We start from the raw sequence: 21364 nt of genomic DNA, 5'->3' as shown, positions 1-21364 counted from the left end.
ATCACTTGAGTTGGACATACCAAAATAAATGTCTGAAAATCCAACAGTTAATTTTGACTAAAATGTACAACTCTTATTTAAGTTTTATGAAAAGAAATTAGTATTTGACAAACAAATTATATTTTTAAGATATACTTCATATTTTAGTTAAATTTCATTCAACATATTTGAGAATTAAGAAAGTATACTGATCAGTTTCAAGAACTACTATTATTACTCATTCCATCTCAACATTCTCTCATCTTTAACAGCAACTTAAGAAATTGAGTAAGTTGGACAATCACGAGCAAAGAGAGGGAAATTTGATTTTCCAAGCATTCTATGATACGGACTGTATAAGGGGAGTAATTGTCGAAATTAAGTGTTATTTTGTGTTTTGCACAAAATGTATATAGTAGGAGATCTGTTAGTGCATGTTCTTTTATGTTTGGATTCATGGGAGTTTCTGTTAAATTGATGTTTTGGTGTTACCATTGTGGTGAAGAGTAGAGCCTGTGGTCAGGTCGAGGATGAGCCAAGAGACATTTAAGTCACCATGAAAGTCCGAAAGTGAATTTTACTTGAGTAACTTGCAAATCTGTGCTGACTCAGTTTCAGACTTAATTTTTTGGTAAAAAAAAAAACTATTCACAAACCGGAGATCACTTTATTGCAGCCATAGCAAACAACAATGATCCAGTTGATATTCAATGGACAATATCAAGTCCCGCCCAACATTTCTTTTTTTTTGGTCCATTACCTTAACATATTAGGTCTAATTAATTGTATTAGTCATGGCACCAAATGTAGATCTATTTAATTTTTTTCTTACATGTACTCAATTCATAAGGTATATTTAATTGATTTCACAGCTTTAAAATGTGCTCAATATTTTTAGGCTTCAATATTTAATAATGTACCTCTCTCTGTAACTTGCGTTTCTCCACTTTTAGTTCATCTTCCACTTTCTCCGCAGCCTCAGCAGACATCTTATAGCGACCCACCTGACCCTCCAGCCGAATTATCTGCCACATGACAGAGATTACAGGTTATGCATGAAACACTGTGGAACTGGTTGTACCACAGTCAGAACAAAATGAATAGTGCATAAAGAGAAGTAAAACTTTAAAGGAAATATTATTAACCACTGATGATGAAATTGAAAGCAATTGTGCCTCTGGGTAAAAAGTCTTGTGTTAGTTTTAACCATGACTTACATTTTGTTCAAGGGCTGTGACTTCTTGCACAGACTTGACCAACTTGAATTTCAGGTCACTTATCTGCCTGTTAGCATCTCCTGTAGAAAAAAACATTTTTGAGGTCACATGAAAAAATTTAACTCCATATGACAAGCCAGCCTAAATCAAGACTGATAGTGATTGGAATTTAAAGGTGTATCTTACTCTGCAGATCTAGAATATGAGGGTCCAGACCATTCTGAAGGTCATCGTCATCCGTGCTTCCCATTTCTTCTGTTCCATTCTTCTGTTTCTGCTCTGCAGTGGCTTTAAGCTTCCGTACCTGCAAATACACACACAGCACAGCAGAACCTGATTTCACCAAGTGCAACATGTTCCTGGATCAACATCTTTGTCAAACTCAGCAAAATCAGGACGTGCCACAGCGCACAGTCTAACAAACTTGCTCTCCCACAATATCAATTATACAGAAAACAATGAATCACTTGAAAAGCATAAGATGACAAAACTCACCTGGTCGAGCAAACTCTCTCTCTCTTCCACCAGCTTCCTTAATCTGATCTCTGAAAAATTCAAACAAAAATATGTACAGCACATGAACCTCATACAGAATCGAACAATGTAACATACACAATGAGTCGATGTAGGCACTAATATAATTTATTTTGTAGTACAGAGTATACAAATTGGAACTGTCATTTTAACATTTTACAATGAATTATACAATGAATTATAAAAAATGCAATTAACGTGCATTTTACATGACCAAAAATGCATGACTCGATTGCAAAATAGATCGTTGGGGTGATAAGGAATAAGGAAAGAAAACAAATAATATATTTACTTCTAACGCCAGTTTTGTAAAGTCTATTTAAAGCTTTATTCCTCTTGTATGTCAAATTATCTTAATTTGAGTTGGGGGTTTTTCACAGCAATATTCCTATATAATTAATTTAATAATCAGCATATCATATAATTAATTAAAAAAAGTTAACATAATTACTGTTTTTAATTAATATGAATTGTGTATAAATAGAAAATGTATATATGGTGTTATTTTTATTATTATTATACACATTGTATATGTACACTGATGTGAATATTATTTTGTATAAAACATTTTTGGTATTTGCTTTTTATTTGTGGTGACAAGTGATTTCAATTATGATGATGATGTATTGGCACACATGGAGAAGTACATATTCTTCCAAAGAGCAATGCATCTAATTGTCCATGCATTTGGATTTTATCCATATCACAATGTATTCACATTTCTGTTGAATATTTTTTTTTTAAATCAAGCTTTTTATAATTTCAGAATATTGAAAGAAATGTACAGCTTTTGCATGCCCAAAATATGTCTGGATCATTCTCATTTACATTAAAGATTTAAAAAGTACATATGCAAAATTACACCATGAGTATAATTTCTCAATGAAAAATCAAAATCAAAAGGACATTGTCACAAACATCAGGGGAAAGAAAAATCGGTGAAAAATCATAACACACAGCAGTTGAAGATCTTCTTAATTTTAAACTTTGTCTTAAAGAATGTCTGTGTTTCATTTTCTACACTCAGTCCTCTCACATCAAATATTATTTCTTTTGGAGGTTCACTGCTATGCATATTTACACCATCCAGCACTAAAAGAGCAGCAACTGCTTCCTCACAACTATCGAGAAGGAAAGCTTTGCCCTTGTGCTCTACAACCATGCTATACGTGTCCTCCACACACTGCAACTCTGGCTCAGCCTCTGTCTCTTGCTGGTCCCTGGATTGTACACCATTGTCTCCTGTGATATTAAATATATCCACTTCGTTAGAGTCTGTGGGTTCAAACATGAGATCTTGAGAGGTTTTCATGGCAGCATTGAGTTCTATTCAGTTAATGTTCACTGCTTGTCTGGTCTGAGGTTCATATACTGTAATTTCCGAAATTATCTGATTCTCAGATTTAAATGGTTATAGTGAATCAAGTTTCTGCACTTGAATAAATGTCTCCTTTTATCCTCTGACATGTTTTTTTTTCTTCTGATTTTAACAGTAGTTACAGGTTCTTCAACATTAACTGGAGTGCACTTTACCAGTGAGGTGTTAAATCTGCAATCAGTAGACTTGGAATAGTGGTTTTGGCAATGTTAATGAAAATGGCAAGGTTAATGTGTTTGGTCTTGGCAGATTATATCTGCTACACACGCTGCTGTGAGCATGTAAGATAGCCGCATTAATACATAAATCCTGTAGCAGATCTAAGCAGGTGGAGACCAGACTTTTTAAATGTTGAACAAGCAATCTCACTGACAGCAGAATCAGCAGACGCCAAACAACTTGTGCCATGTGCTAATACTGTGAATGCTTGAAGATTGCATGCAAAGGACCTATCAACCTATGCCATCTAGAGTTTCATGACTGAACTAGATATTTATAAGAGTTTCTGTGCCTCAGAGCTTGTTCTCCCTGCTCTTTTAACTTCTTTTTTGGGGGATGTATACAGTCAACGTTTCCTCATTTAACAAATTGACACATGAATGGCACCAAAATTATTTCCTCCCACCATCTTGAACTGTGCAGTCTTCACCATAGTTTTGTTTAAATTCTAATCTTTAACATATTTATAATGTTTTCTAAAATAATAATAAATAAATAAAACATTGCAAATTTGCATTTATATGCCATAAAAGCAAAATGGTAAACATTTCACTACATCAATTTGATGGCAAGAAGTAAATCTGCTGCAATTGTTTAGATTGTGAGTTAAAACATACTGGAAACCGTTTGTCTTACCTAACATGCTGTCTCCAGTCATGGTGGGCGTGTGAGAGTCTTGATTCAATCGGCTAGCTGTTTCCGAATCAGCATGCCCATCAATAGCCCCGTCTGCTACCTGCCCATTGGCCGTCACCTCAGATCCCAGCACAATGCCATGTTTCTGAGCAAGAATACAATCTGATGTCAACATCACATTTTTTCCATTATGTTATTATGGTCCTTTGAATTTAAAATAATGATGCTACATTTAATGACTTCTATATCTCTGTGATTGCAAATAATCATTCTACACCTCTACCTTTAAAGCATCCTTAAGCCCGCAAACCTCATCCCTGAGTGCCTCCCGTTCATCATGGATAATGTCTGAATATTCCTTCTGCCTCTCTAAGGCCTAAATGAGGCCATCCACAAAAGTGAACAGTCAGGGAAGGGAAGAACAAAGAAGTAAAGGAAAGCTGTAAGGTTAGGAAAGACTACAAGGGACATGTGACACAGTATAAAGCATTCCATACTTGAACAAGTTGGGTTAATAAGTTACACAAGCTAAGGAGGATTTAGGGAATTCTGAAATTCAAAAGATTATGATGTGTTAAAATCTAAAAGAGAGAAATGTTTTGATGTGATATGATTAAAGAAACATGGCCATGAAAAGTAATTGTACCAGGATCTTTTTATCTTTCCATTCCAATGTTTCTTGCAGGTCAGATATCTCTCTAATATAGTCCGCCTGCTTCCCGCGAGACTGTTGGGCTTCCTGAGCCCCGGCCATGAGGGCAAGCAGAGGAAAACAGATGGGCAGATAGAAGAATATTAAGAGGAAAATATGAAAGAAGATAACAAAAAACAGAATCCATCTACACTCACCTAAAGGATTATTAGGAACACCATACTAATACTGTGTTTGACCCCCTTTCGCCTTCAGAACTGCCTTAATTCTACGTGGCATTGATTCAACAAGGTGCCGAAATAATTCTTTAGAAATGTTGGCCCATATTGATAGGATAGCATCTTGCAGTTGATGGAGATTTGTGGGATGCACAACCAGGGCACGAAGCTCCCGTTCCACCACATCCCAAAGATGCTCTATTGGGTTGAGATCTGGTGACTGTGGGGGCCATTTTAGTACAGTGAACTCATTGTCATGTTCAAGAAACCAATTTGAAATGATTCGAGCTTTGTGACATGGTGCATTATCCTGCTGGAAGTAGCCATCAGAGGATGGGTACATGGTGGTCATAAAGGGATGGACATGGTCAGAAACAATGCTCAGGTAGGCCGTGGCATTTAAACGATGCCCAATTGGCACTAAGGGGCCTAAAGTGTGCCAAGAAAACATCCCCCACACCATTACACCACCACCACCAGCCTGCACAGTGGTAACAAGGCATGATGGATCCATGTTCTCATTCTGTTTACGCCAAATTCTGACTCTACCATCTGAATGTCTCAACAGAAATCGAGACTCATCAGACCAGGCAACATTTTTCCAGTCTTCAACTGTCCAATTTTGGTGAGCTCGTGCAAATTGTAGCCTCTTTTTCCTATTTGTAGTGGAGATGAGTGGTACCCGGTGGGGTCTTCTGCTGTTGTAGCCCATCCGCCTCAAGGTTGTGCGTGTTGTGGCTTCACAAATACTTTGCTGCATACCTCGGTTGTAACGAGTGGTTATTTCAGTCAAAGTTGCTCTTCTATCAGCTTGAATCAGTCGGCCCATTCTCCTCTGACCTCTAGCATCAACAAGGCATTTTCGCCCACAGGACTGCCGCATACTGGATGTTTTTCCCTTTTCACACCATTCTTTGTAAACCCTAGAAATGGTTGTGCGTGAAAATCCCAGTAACTGAGCAGATTGGGAAATACTCAGACCGGCCCGTCTGGCACCAACAACCATGCCACGCTCAAAATTGCTTAAATCACCTTTCTTTCCCATTCTGACATTCAGTTTGGAGTTCAGGAGGTTGTCTTGACCAGGACCACACCCCTAAATGCATTGAAGCAACTGCCATGTGATTGGTTGATTAAATAATTGCATTAATGAGAAATTGAACAGGTGTTCCTAATAATCCTTTAGGTGAGTGTATGTTAGGAAGACAAAGAGCCAGAAGAGTGCCCCATCATTTACTGGTGATGCTCACCGTCAACAACTCTTCACTCTGCTTCAGTGTTTCCTTCATCTCCTCAAACTGGATCTTTAGGACATTGTGGGCATGACGTTCTCGCTCGCACTCCTAAAAACAGAAATGCCCATCATTGAAGTATGTACTGAAAAATTCATTGTAAATTTGCAGTATATTCCTGGTTACTAGCAGCTGTACTGTCATAGTTATTTGAACGGTAGTATTTATTAAAGTACAACCAAATTATGACTTTCACAATGACCATCTGCATGACTGTGTGCATGTCAGTAATCTTTGCATATTAACAGTCTGTGTACTGTATATTGAGTGCTGATATCTCTGTGTGCTTGATTGATAACTCACACTAAAAGCTTACCAGAGAAAACAACTTCTCTGATAATAATTTCCATATTTGCAAAACAACTTCAATATAACTGATTATACTATAGCATGCAACATTGCCACATACAGAAGTTTAGTTATGATCAGACTTAACCCGAAATGCCCAACAGGGGGTCAAATTGACCCAACAGAGTTAGATTTTTAGATTTTTTTCCAATATAATCCAATAATAACAATATTTTTCCAATAATAATTTAATTCCTTGATATTCCATTCATTCCTCTTGTATGTCAAAACGTATACTTTGTGAGCCTCTGCAATGTTATTTATTTATTGGTCATAGGCTGAAAAAAACAACAAAAAAACAACAACAAAAAAACATTTTTGTTTCAATACTCTTTGTAAAATGGGGTCAAATTAACCTAGATGCACTTCCAATGGGATTTTGTCTCACCGTAGTAGTTTTGTCAATAATAATATTTATTCATCACACTTCATGGATCACATAAATGTAATGTACATTTTACATTAATGTAAATTTCATATTTTGTAATATTTTTTTTTTTTAAATGTACTGTAAAAGGGTCAATTATTCTACTGGACTTTGTATTAAAACCCTCTTTATCAAATAATTTATTTCATCATTTGATAGGCCTTACCCTGTTTTTCTCCTCACACTCTCTTCGTGTCTCACACAGAAGTTCCTCCAGCTCCATCAGAGTGTCTCTCAGTGTGTCCACCTGATACATCAGGTTTGTCTTCTCATTGTCCAGCTGAGCGTTGGACACCATGGCCTTACGGTACTTCTCCTCTACCTCTACCAGAGAGTCCTGAGAGTAGACAACAAAATGAAGATCTTTACATATAGATCATGGCCATTATATTTTAGTATTATGAACACACCAAAACTACCTTCATTTCCCGTATGGAGGCCTCAGTGTCAGCTGAAAGCGAGGTATCACAGCTTCCTCTTCGTGATAACCCTCCACCCAGAGATGCTAGAGTGGCAGCCGAGAGGGTGGAGGCTGTCCTGGAACCCTGAGGATATAGTTTAAATATTTACTTTGTCTGGTGGATCACTTTGTTGCGGTATTATTCACTGTGATGGATTAAAAATTGTGTATGTGCATCTATTCAACATCCTCAAAATTATTCTACTGACCTTTTCCAGGAAGTCTGACCTTTCCTCCACCTGTATGAAAAATTAAACATGTTCAGCAGAAGCCACAATGTAAAAATATTCCAGCCTCATTATACAAATCCACATTAAATGAGAAATACTTATTTAAAACAATAATGCATTAGAATTGGGGCATCTATAGATATGTTCCATGCTTTACTCACTAGAGGGAGCACGACACAAACAAGATTCATGCTAATTCCACACAATAGCCTACTGAATATTCCAGAGTGAGGAACAGGATATGCAAAGGAACAGGAGAACAGGACAGTTTTTCCCATGGATCTTCATGTGTTACAGAGATGACAGACTTGACCTTGAAACTGCAGTACTAAAGCTTGGTCAGTGATAGAAATGGGAAGCTCACCACAGGACTGGCACGGGCTGAACTCGCCCTAGATGAAGCCCTGGAACTGGAGCCCAGAAAGCCATTGTAGTCTGAAGGCTGACCAGAAAAGCAGGTATAGAGAAAAAAGCAGAATAAGATGGACAGAGGAGCAGATGTTAGCAGAAAGAGAGTTAGTTCTGAGCATTAGAGGAAAATTATGGGAAGTGATAAGTATAACGTTTAAAGAAATGACACAGTACCATATACACTACTGTTCAAAAGTTTGGGGCTAGTACGTTTTTATTAATGTTTTTGAAAGCAGTCTCTTTTGCTCACCAAGAATGCATTTATTTGACCAAAAATATAGTAAAAAACAATAATATTGTGAAATATTATTACAATTTAAAATAAGTGGTCCTATTTTAATAAAATGTGACTTATTCATGTGATCCAATTTTCAGCAGCCATCACTCCAATCTCCAGTCACACAATCCTTCAGAAATTATTCTGAAATGCTGATTTGGTACTAAAGTAACCATTCTTATTATTATCAATGTTGTCAATGATGAATGAAAAACAGCATTTATTTGAAACAGAGGTCTTCTGTAATAATATAAATGTCTTTACTGTCACTTTTGATCAATTTTATCCATCCATGCTGAATAAAACTATTAATTTTTGGAGAAAAAAAAAACAATCTTTTAAAGAGTAGTGTAAAACCATACCCATATTGTGGGACAAAACACACTGACACACAGCATTAGCAGGTATCTGTGCGAAGCAGAGTCAATCAGTGTGACTAGTAAACAACCATATTTCGACCACACACAAAAGACAAAAAGATATTCAATCCAAGATGATTAACCATCAAATGCATGCTTTACATACTGGACATACACCAACAGTCCCACTCTACTGCCATGCAGGAATCCAAACACAACAAGAGTGGGGAAAACAGTAGGGTGGAGACTCCCAAACTTTCCTCAGAGAAGCTCATGACATAAATAGACACAGACAACACCTAGTCAAGCCTGTGGTGTGGTCTGAAAACAGAACCATGCAAGACGCTCAACAAGCCCAGACTGGCATTGGGTCATTCAGGTCATGCCCCTTTCAGAGGGATAGGTAAAAATTGGGCCTTACGCCTCTAGCGCTGGAGCCACTGAAACGCCTAGTGCCAGAGAATGAACTCTCTTCATGCAGTGACCCCTGCAGACAGAACAGAACACCTCACCATACTATATTCACCTCACAGACTCGATAACTCTCAGACATAACCATGGAGAACACAACAAACAGTTAAAATAAAGACCCTTAAATGGCCGCTTTATGTATCCAAGATGGTTCACCATCATGAAATGTGATCAAACAGGGCTGCTAACAATCAGAGAAGATGTACTTTAAACACATTATGAGGAGGAAATGCTCATGACATACAGAGGAGTCCAAATAAAGCTTCTTTGTGTGTTTACAGAAAGTTAACACATTAGCCATCAACTCTAATGCACTCTGATGTATTCTGATTACTTATGGAATGACTAAATAAATAATTGATTTCTGCATTAGATGCCTGAGTAAGAGGCAATGGAAACCATAAACTTGTCAACACAAGATTCTGCGAATCAGTTTACTACATTGCATGCAGGTATCTGCTCAAATGAGGGATTGAACACACACAACAAGTCCGTAAATGAGATAGTTTACCCAGAAATGAAAATTAATGTCATTATTCTGCTCTAATATTGTTCCAAACTAGATATAGAGATACCTAGCAGAATGTCCAAGTAGCTCTTTTCTAAAATAAAAATAAAATAATAATAATACATATATTTATAAATAATATATTAATATATTATATATAATATATTAGAAGTTGTAATTTAGTACAAATATTAATATATTTTAAATATATTATATAATATAAATAATATTAATAGTTAAAATTATAATCAAGTACATTACATGTGCTTTAGTCAACACATTACATACTTCTCTAAAGCACAACAAAAGAGTATTACATATAATGATTGTACTTTAAAGGAAAACAGGGAACAGCCGGGGTAATCATTCACTTTCATATTATAGAAACTAACAGTTCGAACATTCTACAAGATCACTCCTTTTGTGTTCCACACAAAAAATGTAATATGGGTTACGATGACAACATAATCATTGTCATTTTTGGATGAACTATATCTTTAAGTTCATTACAATGTGTGTCATGTATTCACAAGATGAAACAGAGTTAACGAACAATCTGCATGTCAGGTTGCATGCAGATGACAACTGGAAACAAACCCTGAGACTTCTTGAACGGGGGGTTTCACTAAAAAGCGCAGAGGGCTAAAAACAGACAGAGAGGGGAGGAAGAAAAATGTATGCTCATAACATTTCATTTAAATACTATACATTCTTCAAGTTAAAAAAAAAATCTCTCCCCTAAATAAATAAATATCAGATTTTATCAAACAACTTCCTACAACATCCTACCAGCAATACAGCACCACATCTTATAACAAGTTTGTATAGACACAAAAAAAAACGACAGCTTACTTTTGCAGCTTTCTTCGTTACAAAAGTATATATTTTTTTTCATTAATTTTCTCAATAGGCATTTAAAATAGGAGGTAAAATGTGCATTTTACTGTTTGCATTTGCATGTAAGTATTAGCATTTCTTAAAACTCATCTTTGATCACCAAAATAAAAATTGTAAAAGGTTTTTCCTTGAAAAAAATTCTTCATGGCTTAAAATAGCTTGAATGTAACTATATACCCTTGCCTCATTTAGTGTACACGGTTCTATGAATATGCAAATTAGCCCTGCCTCCACTCACTCACACCAGCTCAGAGATCCACTCATTGACGTGATTGGTTACAAGGTAGTTTGTGACGTCAAAAACACCAGTGATTTCAAACCGCATTTTTGAGACTGTCTTTGGTTCGTTTTAAGGAGGAAATACTCAGCAATGGTGTTGACTTATGAATTTGCACATGGTTTGTCTTGAAGCATATTTAAAACAAGACATAGACATATAAACAACATTAAAAACTTGATTTTCACCATAGGGGAACTTTAACCATTTACAACATGCTATAATTTGGGATTTACTAATTCTAACCTTGACTACTTTTTAAGGCAGAAATTAAGGTGCAGACACATTTACAGATGTTTGGAAAATATTTGCGACCAAAATAAAAATCATTTAGATAGGAATCCATGCGCTTGAGGGTGAAAAATGTCCATTGCATTGGGTTCAAGTTTGTCAAAGTAAGTTCCGGGTGAGCGATGCTTCATACATCGCTACACTACTAATAATGGACTTTTTTAGTTCACAAAATTTCATAGAAGTTTTGCTAATGTGGTCACACCTTAAGATGCAGTGCTAGTTTCAGTAACATCAACTTCTCTGATTGGTGGATTTCACAGTGCTATTGTGGGTAATGTAGTACTTAAAAATATATCGCAAAATACAGCAAAATGTTTTTTGTTTTTTTTTGTTAAGTTAACATAAAAATTTCAGACCTTTGGATTCTATAGTTGCTTATACAAACACTTAAATAGATTTTTTAATCACAAAAAGTCAATACAGTTTTAATAAAAATTATTCAACCCCCATTGCAATTCAGGTTTTTTGGCAACATTTACAGACTTTCGGGTGTTTGCAATGAACAAATCAAACCAAAGTAATTGAAATACAGTAGCTCAACACAACAAATGTTTCAAGTGGCTTCCCCAAATTCAACTAAAAATGCAACTTTTAATGACTTCTGCAGACTCAAAATTATTCAACCCCCTGAATAGAATCCCCCACAACATCACAAATCAGCAAAACAGATGCAACTAATGAAGGCTTCATTGGTTGCAGCAGGTTTACTTGAGGAGTCCAAAGAACACATGGCTAGAACACATGAAATACCTGAACTGGCTAGGTTTGTTGTTGAGTGTTACTTTTGACTGCATGTTAGAAATATGGTTAAGTCAAAAGCATGGTCCAAAAAGTTAAGAGAAGAAGTCCTGGAAGATTCTACAGTGGCCATCACAGTCACCTGATTTGAACCCCATAGAAAATCTCTTGTGGGATTTGAAGAAGGTGGTTTCAGCGCAAATCCAAGAATATTACTGAACTGGAGGCCATTTCTCATGAGGAATGGACTAAGATTCCTCAGAAATGCTGCCAGAAGCTGGTGTCTGGTTATACATCTCGTTTGCAGCTGGTACACAACAGCAAAAGGGTGTTCTACTACATACTAAAGATGCTTGCCATGAAAGGGTTGAATAATTTTGAGTCTGCAGAAGTCATTTTCAGTTGAATTTGGGGAAACCACTTGAAACATTGTTGTGTTGAACTATTTCAATTACTTTTGTTTGATTTGTTCATTGCAAACAGCTGTAAGTGAATTTTGCCAATAAACCTTATTTGCATTGAAAGTTGAATAATTTTGATTACAACGTCTATTTTGTCTATCAATTTGGATATTTTTATTTTTTTTAATAAAAAAAAAAAATTTTAATTCAGAAACCAACAGTTGTAGTCGACTGACAGTTGTTTGAAAATAAGCGTTCCTGTGAGATGAACGAGGAAAGAGGAGCGGGCAAAATGAAGAAAGGGTTATAAGATAAAACAATGAGGAAGGGAACTAATTATAAAGGCAGGAATAAAGAGGGATTGCTAGGGATTGTGAGAGGGACAGACCCGTCCATTTTGTAGTCTGGCTGAAGGCAGACTGCTGGTGCTGCTGCAGAGATCTGTGTGGTTACCCTACGGTAAGCAGAGGAGGACAAAAGAACAATGTGAGGATGAGAAATAAAAAAAGCCCCATGAAAATAGCTGAGGTGACAGATTGTTGCACAAGTGTGATGAAGAATGAATGAAAGAGGGAACAAGCAGTGAAAGGACTCTGTGTGCAAACGGCAGTCGCACAGAGTCTGGATTCATTATTCTGTTACCAATTCCATCAGCTATTTTACTAACATTGTTTCTCTTTGCATTTCACTGATGTTTGCTTACACTACCGTTCAAAAGTTTAGAATAGGCTAATTGCGATTTTGTAACGTTTTACAATTTAAAATAACTAATGAGTTTATGTAGTGTCTATTCCTATGATGGCAAAGCTGAATTTTCAGAATCATTACTCCAGTCTTCAGTGTCACATGATCCATCAGAAATCATTATTATTATGCTGATTTGCTGCTCAATAAACATTTCTTATCATTGTCATTGTTTAAATTATTTATTTTTTTTGCTGCTTAATATTTTTGTGGAAACTGTGATCAAAAGTTTGGGAGATACTTTTATTCAGCAAGGACACATAAAAAAATAAGGCAGAATGTTACAAAAGCTTTCTATTTTAAATAAATGCTGTACTTTTGACATTTCTATTCATCAAATAATCCTGGAAAAGTGTATCATGGTTTCAACAAAAATATTAAGCAGAAAAAAACTGTTTTCAACATTGATAATAATAAGAACCATTATTGACCATAGAACCGAGCTAATAACTAATTAGACTAGTTTCACATGATCGAATCATGTGACACTAAAGACTCATGCATGCCTAAAATTCAGCTTTGACACCACAGGAATTAAAATTGTATTTTTTTAATATATTTAAATAACATTTTTATTATTTTAAACTGTAATAGTATTTCACCATATTACTGTTTGTTTTGTTTTTTAGCCTTGGTGAGCATAATCATAAAACAAAATAAAACAATTCTTAATTAAAATGATTCCAAACTTTTGACCAGTAGTGTAAGTCCTGAATATCTTTTTTTATTTAAGTGACATAAGATTAAGATTAAGAGAAAGTAAACTGCCACTCTTCAAATTGTGTGTTAAACAGTAGAAACTGGTATAAAATCTCCAGTGTTTTTTTATTTTTATTGTATCATCCAAATGATAAGTTTTATAGGAGGAATCACAGGTATACTAACCCTCAAACTCCCCCGACTGCCAACAGACATCCGCTCCTCATCATCTGATATCTGAGACAGGAAGACAAAGAAAACAGGGAGTTTAGAACTGTGCTTTGGGTAAACCATGCTTTTCTGTATGCCTGAGAGTGTACTTCTATAGCAAACGTGGGTCAAAAAAGGATAGAATTAAATGCATATACAAAAAATGTTGTCAGTGAATTATAAAAATATTAAAAAAAAATTTGTTGGATAAAAAGTTGTAATTACTTTGGCAGAAATAAGCTTCCATGAAAAAAAGGTATATAACCATTTAGATAGTAAATGTGTGTGTGTGTGTGTGTGTGTGTGTGTGTGTGTGTGTGTGTGTGTGTGTGTGTGTGTTAGCCTACATTGTCTGTTTCTCACACAACGTTTTCATATTGGAAGAATTGTATGGACTATTTTTATGACCATGTAATGGAGTTTTATGATGCTTGAAAGCTTCAGTCCCCGTTCACATAACCGCATGGAAATTAGCATGAAATTTTGTTTTTTAACATCATAAAGGTGATTAAGTGATTTTCAATTTTGGGTGAAGTATATCTGACATCTGTTATGAACAGCACACTACAGACCTTTAGCAAAAATAAAATATAGGAAATGAGTGATGAAGAAGAGGACCGAATGAGGAAGAAGGGGAAAAAAGGGGAAAAGGGGACAAAGGAAATATTTTAAAAAAGGGAATAAAAGTGTAGGACAAAAAGCAGATGGAGAGATACAGACCGAAGTATGTCTCCGAGAGTGGCGGGAATACCGCTCACTGTCCTCCTGAAAAGCAGAGCGGGAAAAGAGGACAGAAAGCAGGAAGTTTTAGGTCAAAAGGTCACATGACTATCAAACACTGCAAAAACTGAACAACAAAGCATGCACTGAGAGATTACGTTGTCTGTCATATCACGGTTTATTGCAGGGCTCAGACAGGGTGTCTGGAGGGGTGGGAGGGGAGGGTTGAGTGCTTTAAGATGTGGGTCACGCGACCGCCCTATAATCCTGCTGTATGTTATGACCACTACTAAGCCCTAACATGTCAGATGGGCCTCCTGCCCCCCACTGCTCCAGTAAAGCCTGTGAAATGAGGATCAGACACAGACTGCCTAAGAGACATGCAACACCAACCAATCACATTTCATTCTCTGAAGGATACATTGTGATAGTTAGGGTTTGATTAACTGCATTCGGGACCTGTGCTGTGTGGGACCTGATTCTAATTCGAATTCTTTCTTTGGCGGTCTATTGCATGCAGCAGTGTGGTATAATAACAGGTCATACCATCCACTGTTCAATATGGCCCCATTTGTTGTCCAGCCCATAGTATTTCTGGTGCAGAGAGGAGGAGAGCAAGACGATCAAATGAGGAAGGGTTATAATGAAAGTATAGGAGGATGTTACAAACAGGTTTGCAAGAGAACTTGGTTTGAGATTGGTCTTGTTTATTTCTTCCTCAAGCTTTAGCTGTATTTTTATAACCTGATGTTCATTAAACAATGCAAAATACTACAGCTTGTTGTATTTATAATGATCAAATATGAGGACTGTTAGAAAGACATTATGGAGGGACAGATCTTACCTTTTGTGCTTGATATATCTAATTAAACAGCAGGGAGACCAGGATGAAGAGAAAGAAAGACAGTGAGACAGGAAGAGAAAGATATAAAGAGCTTAAATGAGACTATAGGGATCATTTGTAAATAAATCACGATAGAGCTGGTATAAAGAATACAAATCTGTGATTTTTATAACCTGCACACCATTTACACAACCCAAAACATTCTCAAAAGCCTTCTTAAAATGATTCTGATTCAAAATGCCAACAAATTAACAATATCCTGGGGGATCACATTTAAATTTAGCAATTGATCACATGATGCACTGAACGTTCTCAGTCAACAGTTTTCAGCATATTAAAATGTTTTCTGAGGGATCATGTGACACTGACGAGTGGAGTAATGGCTGCTGAAAATTCAGCTTTGCCATCACAGGAATAAATTACATTTTGAATTATATTAATTATAAAAACATGCTCATTCTTTCAAATTGTAATAATATTTTCTGTTTCAGGAAATAGTATTGAATCAGGAAATTGTACTAAATTATTGTTTCATTGTATTTTTCATTAAATAAATACAGTCTAGGTGAGTATAAGAGACTTTCTACAATTAAAAAACTTTAATGACCCCAACCTTTTGAACAGTGATGTATTATCGGTCCAATATACAGTATATTTAAACACACACAATAGCAGAGAACACTCTAAACGACAACCCCAAATATTTGCACTTTTATGCAAAAAATTATCAAAGAAGCTATTCCGAAATATGATACTCTTAAAACACCAAAAAAGTCACATGACAATACATTTACTAAATAAAGGATATACCTCCAATGCATGTGAAAAGTAATAACATTCACCCAGTTACCTCATAAGCCATACTCGGCACTACATACAACAGTACATATCACATCTTCAGTTTACTAATACAGACTAGCAAAGGTTAACACCAGCACACACACACACACACACACACACACACACACACACACACACACACACACACACACACACACACACACACACACACACACACACACACACACACACACACACACACACGCACACACACACACACACACACACAAACACAAACACACACACACACACATAGGATCCATGATCACACGCATCCCCCCTCTTCTATATGCTAAGCAAAACCTTTATGCATGAAAAAGGAATATTTATACATTTCTTTACTCTGCATCACAACTTTAAGATGTTTAAATCATGAATAACTGTGTTTCTGCTCCAACTTAATTCTAAAAGTGGTACTGTACTTTCATGCTTAGGTCGTTTGTGAGAATTAAAGAGAATCTACAAATCTTTCGTCCTGGAGAACCATTTTACTCCACTTTTTTTTCATTTCAGTTTGTGTATTAGTGGTGGGAATTTTCAAACCCTATCTGCATGTTACATTATAACCTTATTACGAGTGAGTGAATGAAACATTCACTAAGCTGACTCGCTCAAAAGCACTGATTCATACACTAAACAATTACTATATGTTAAAAAAACTAAAACATAAATGTCAATATTGCTTTTAATATTTAAGTTACTCAATATTAACTTCTTGTTTACTGAACATTTACACTGTAACATTATCAGGTAAGTGTTTATTTAAAAGATTTTACACAAGCAAGAGTGCTGTTGTTCTGAATATCAACAGGGTTGCAGGCATTAGGCACAATATATTGAGTATTATTCTGCGACAATTATTTAGTATTATTTAATGATACAAGATATTTACTAGTTTAGAATTCAGTAATTGTACTTTTGCTTGTATGGATCTGCTTAAATAAAGCTAGTGTGAAATTCTATGTAGAACCATACAACACAGGCTATTTGTTATAGCCTAAGAAGAAACTAGAACTGCAACAGTCTGCCAAACAGATTATCTCCTGACCTCTTTCTGTTGCCTCTCCAATTCCTTCATACGGATTTCTCGAGCTTCTGCCCGGGCTGCTCGTTTAGCTGCCAGTCTTGCCTCCGCCTGGTAGAAAGAGAGAGAGAGAGAGAGAGAGAGAGAGAGAGAGAGAGAGAGAGAGAGAGAGAGAGAGAGAGAGAGAGAGAGAGAGAGAGAGAGAGAGAGAGAGATTCAGAGTCAGAACTGCCCAATAGAGAAAACATTAATCACATAAAGCAGTTTTCTTTTTATTCAATACAAATGAAAGTCAAGACTATTTACCAGTGTGAGTGAGAAAGGAAAATTGTATGACAGAGAAAACCCTTTTCTGCTTGAGTTCTATGCAGAGCGAATGCTAAAATTGAAGTTGAGAGTTCTTGGAATGTAATCTAATTAAGCTATTGACAGACTTTCAGTGATTAATCCATTATAGTTTTAATCTCATCATTGTCTTGAGGGGGTGGAAGTCCCATGGAAATGAGTACCAATCAGTAGAACCATAACTAAGATTAAGAACCATTAGAAATGACTGTTCTACCTACAGTATAAAGAAAATGTTTGAAACATAACAACAACAAAATCAACATGATGGTCAAGGAAAAATATAATCGACTGTTATATAAACATGAAAATAATCATTAATAGATTATAATATTGTAAGCTGTAAAACCAAACATAGATTGTGATATTGTGACCACCCGATTGAACTAAAGTTACCAGCAAAGCACGCACACACACAAACTGTGCCAGGAAGGAATAGCTCACTCACTGCCTCCAAGCTGCCATTTCCGGTCAACAAGTGAAACCCAAAGCATAACTGAGAAAGAAATCCTGCTCAACAACCCAACTGATGTACATCATTGTAAATGCTTACTATCTGTCACCATACAAATAGCATTTTGTGGTCCTCACACTTCAAATGTATTAGTGGTTTAAACTAAAGCCAGATGGAACAGAACTGACAAACAGGAGAAACACTGTTCGAAACGATACAGTCACAAGGTTTTTTTTCATTCAACAAATGGCCATCATTTACCATGGATTACTGAAGTAACACTAACTGCACCATGGTATTGTGGCAGAAATGTGGGATATTCATATCGAATTTTATTACATTTTAATGTAGACGTATTAAATGTATTAAAGTGGTGGTTGATTATGATTTCACTTTTCAAACTTGAATTAGTGTGTAATGTTGCTGTTTGAGCATAAACAACATCTGCAAAGTTATAACACTCAAAGTTCAAGGCAAAGGAAGGTATTTGCTTTTAAAGAAATTGTTGTTACAACAAACGACCGTTAGGGACTACATGACATTCCTCCCAGGTTAGTGACATCACTAACCCTAAAATTGACATAAACCCCGCCACCGGGAACACGCAGTCCATGTTAAGAGGAAGAATTGTTGTAGTACAGCTCATTTGTGAGTCTGCTCAAGCTGTCGCATCCGTCTTTTCACATGCAATACAGTACGTAATACAAATGCAATATCATGTCACTCTGTAGGCATCTTACAACAGTTCCCACACGAGCGATTTTATAGATTATCATGACAGAATATGCTAATCCATGACTTGAAGTTAGTTAACTCCACATGTCATGTGCAACATAAATTCATCAACTAACCATTCAGAAACGTCCTGTTGTATTCTACATGTTGTCACTTCTTCTCGAGTCTCTCCATCATTGTCCGACTCCAGTTTAAACATAAAAGGCTCCGAACGCAGATAGAACCTTATAATTCCAAGGGGACGATTTGAATTTCACAAATTTTACACTAAAATATTATTAAATATGAAACATTACATAATACTGTCAGAGTTAGACCGAATCATTAAAATGTAATGTAATTAAAACGACATAAAGTTTACTGTATAGTTTATTTTATAGCCATCTTTGTTAGCATTCAGTTTAAAAAAGAGAAAGTTTTTTTTATTTTCTTGTCAATGTTTTATGTCAAAACCCTGCCCCTTGGTTCCCAAATTACACACACCCATATTTGCAAAAATGCAAATTATGTTGTTACTTTCATTTTTTAGTAACTAGTAACTAGATAAGGCAGTTTGGGGTGTGAGTGTGTGCAGAAAATTTGATAGAAAAGAGAATTTTCACAAAGAAGTGGAATCAATGAATTATGAATAATTTTGTGCCATTGTGAGAATAACAAGTAATCATGTAATCAATACAAAATGAACTGTAGTCTGATTACAAGTATTTTAAAATGTATATTTTACAAATACTTCTTTTTTTTAAATCTGATTACGAAATCCAGATTGCCTGTAATCAAACCTTTGTGTGAAAACAGCCTGTCCCTGTTGAATGAAATTAGTAAATTCCAATGTGCTACCTTTTTGTTTTACCCCAAAATTATTAAAGTAGCATAAAATTATTTTTCCATATGAAAGCATTAAGCTCCGGAAGAGCAAGCGTTTTGTTGTGCATGCAATATATCCAGACAGCATAGGCTAATGCACTGTATGAAGTCTGGCTAAATCTCTGAAAGTGGACAGCATAACAAGCTTGCCGAGGCGACACAAACAGACTGTTAGAAAGCAGCTCTGTTTCTTTTGTCTGAACAAGTCACAACTCATTGAATAAGGGGCTTCAGACAAGCCTCTGGCCTAGATCCTGCCAACCACGTCCACTGGCCTGTCAACAGCATGCAGGGAGCTGGAGTTCACACTGCTCAGCAGAGCAACTCTCACACTACTGACTATCAGAGACATAACAATGGAAAACAGTTACAATATAAACTGTATAATTGTACATGTATATTATCTTAGCTTCCGCCAGGAAGAAAGGTTCATTACAATGTACAAAACTACATAGCAACAAGACAAACACTGCAACAATATTACAGTAATATTAATAATGAAGTCCTCTGAGGTCATTTTCACCACAATCAATAACTGAGACACAAAATGGCACCAGTTGTGTTTCTATAAAAGAAGAAAGAATATGCAGTATAGCATCTGTTTCAGTTAAGGCCAGTTCACATCAAGACAAATGTATGACGCAAAATTTAGGAGTGATAAACGTTTTAATTTGAATGAACAACTGTTAATGCATCTACTCAGGCCTACATACAGTAAACAATAGAGCATCACAGTCCCGCCCACAGCCGGTGCCGGAAGTAAAAATTCAATACAATTTCTCCATTGACAGTTGGGGTATAAGCCATAAAAACGTAACCATACATGGTAGACTTAAAACCAGCTACGGCTGTACTAAGCGATTGTATATGCTCATATAACCGCCAAAAGTTCATGGGGCACTAACCTTGTTTTGAGATAAATGCCTTTTATTCGCGATGTCTTGGAGAAGTACTTCATTACCCACAATCCTAAACAATCCCACAATCCCACAGTGATGCATCTGATTGGTGGAGCTCGTGTAAACCCCGCGAAAGTTCGTGAAGACTCAAGATAAAAAAAAAAAAAAAAAAAAACTGTTGCGTTTTTTTGCACTGTATCACTGATGTGACATTTGAACCGAGGAGTCTTCATATATGGTATGAGTCATATCAAGCATTTTATGATGCCACTGTCAAAACAATATTTAGCTTAGGCATACCCAGAGCCATAGAGAGCTCTTCATGCATTTACTGAACATTTGTGTAATAATTTATGGCAAGTTAATAAACTGAATATGATGCACTTTCTGGTTTGCTGACCTTCACTTTTTAATTTTCACTTGTTGTTATTAAGAAAATACATTAAATGTTATTAAAATTAAGGATGAACTATAACTTCATGAATAAAATGAGCATGGATCACAAGTGGGAAATTGTTGAGGCATTTGTCAGCAACCTGCCCGTGGGCCGCTGAAACTGATGAGCAGAACGCCGCGCGGACTGCCAGATCTGCACCCGTGAGCCGCGGACCACCAGCCATGCTTTCCAGTCTATTTACACAATTACTACTGAAAGAACTGCTATAAACGGCACAAGAAAAAGTTCGCGTGGCTGTCGTCAGATTTTAAAGTCGCTCTAAAGGCTCTTTCGCGGTTGTGGCTTCAGTCGACTTCAGTGAGGCGC

The 21364-nt window shown here is 36.2% G+C and overlaps 1 protein-coding gene across 12 annotated transcripts in view; it reads right to left on the bottom strand.

The window, feature by feature from the left end:
• Window positions 1–21364, bottom strand: part of lrrfip1b (leucine rich repeat (in FLII) interacting protein 1b) — a 36827-nt gene that overhangs the window by 1992 nt on the left and 13471 nt on the right. Inside the window, exons 2-21 of one of the 12 annotated variants that reach the window (XM_082136854.1) lie at window positions 17329–17415; window positions 15441–15458; window positions 15143–15190; window positions 14597–14641; window positions 13853–13903; window positions 12612–12677; window positions 10214–10258; window positions 9059–9124; window positions 7955–8032; window positions 7570–7599; window positions 7320–7445; window positions 7067–7237; window positions 6084–6176; window positions 4610–4702; window positions 4247–4339; window positions 3964–4108; window positions 1692–1741; window positions 1383–1500; window positions 1197–1276; window positions 900–1004 (exon numbers count right to left, since the gene is read on the bottom strand). In XM_082136854.1, the coding sequence (XP_081992980.1) occupies window positions 900–1004; window positions 1197–1276; window positions 1383–1500; window positions 1692–1741; window positions 3964–4108; window positions 4247–4339; window positions 4610–4702; window positions 6084–6176; window positions 7067–7237; window positions 7320–7445; window positions 7570–7599; window positions 7955–8032; window positions 9059–9124; window positions 10214–10258; window positions 12612–12677; window positions 13853–13903; window positions 14597–14641; window positions 15143–15190; window positions 15441–15458; window positions 17329–17415 (1608 nt within the window). The remainder of the gene's footprint in view (window positions 1–899; window positions 1005–1196; window positions 1277–1382; window positions 1501–1691; window positions 1742–3963; window positions 4109–4246; window positions 4340–4609; window positions 4703–6083; window positions 6177–7066; window positions 7238–7319; window positions 7446–7569; window positions 7600–7954; window positions 8033–9058; window positions 9125–10213; window positions 10259–12611; window positions 12678–13852; window positions 13904–14596; window positions 14642–15142; window positions 15191–15440; window positions 15459–17328; window positions 17416–21364) is intronic. The other 11 variants (XM_082136858.1, XM_082136859.1, XM_082136862.1 and 8 more) reach the window with 11 other exon arrangements.

Source organism: Leuciscus leuciscus (genome assembly GCF_965113295.1).
Source record: "Leuciscus leuciscus genome assembly, chromosome: 14".
In the NCBI taxonomy this organism is placed as follows: Eukaryota; Metazoa; Chordata; class Actinopteri; order Cypriniformes; family Leuciscidae; genus Leuciscus; species Leuciscus leuciscus.
Note: the sequence above shows the minus strand (reverse complement) of the source record. Positions and strands in the feature narration are given on the sequence as shown.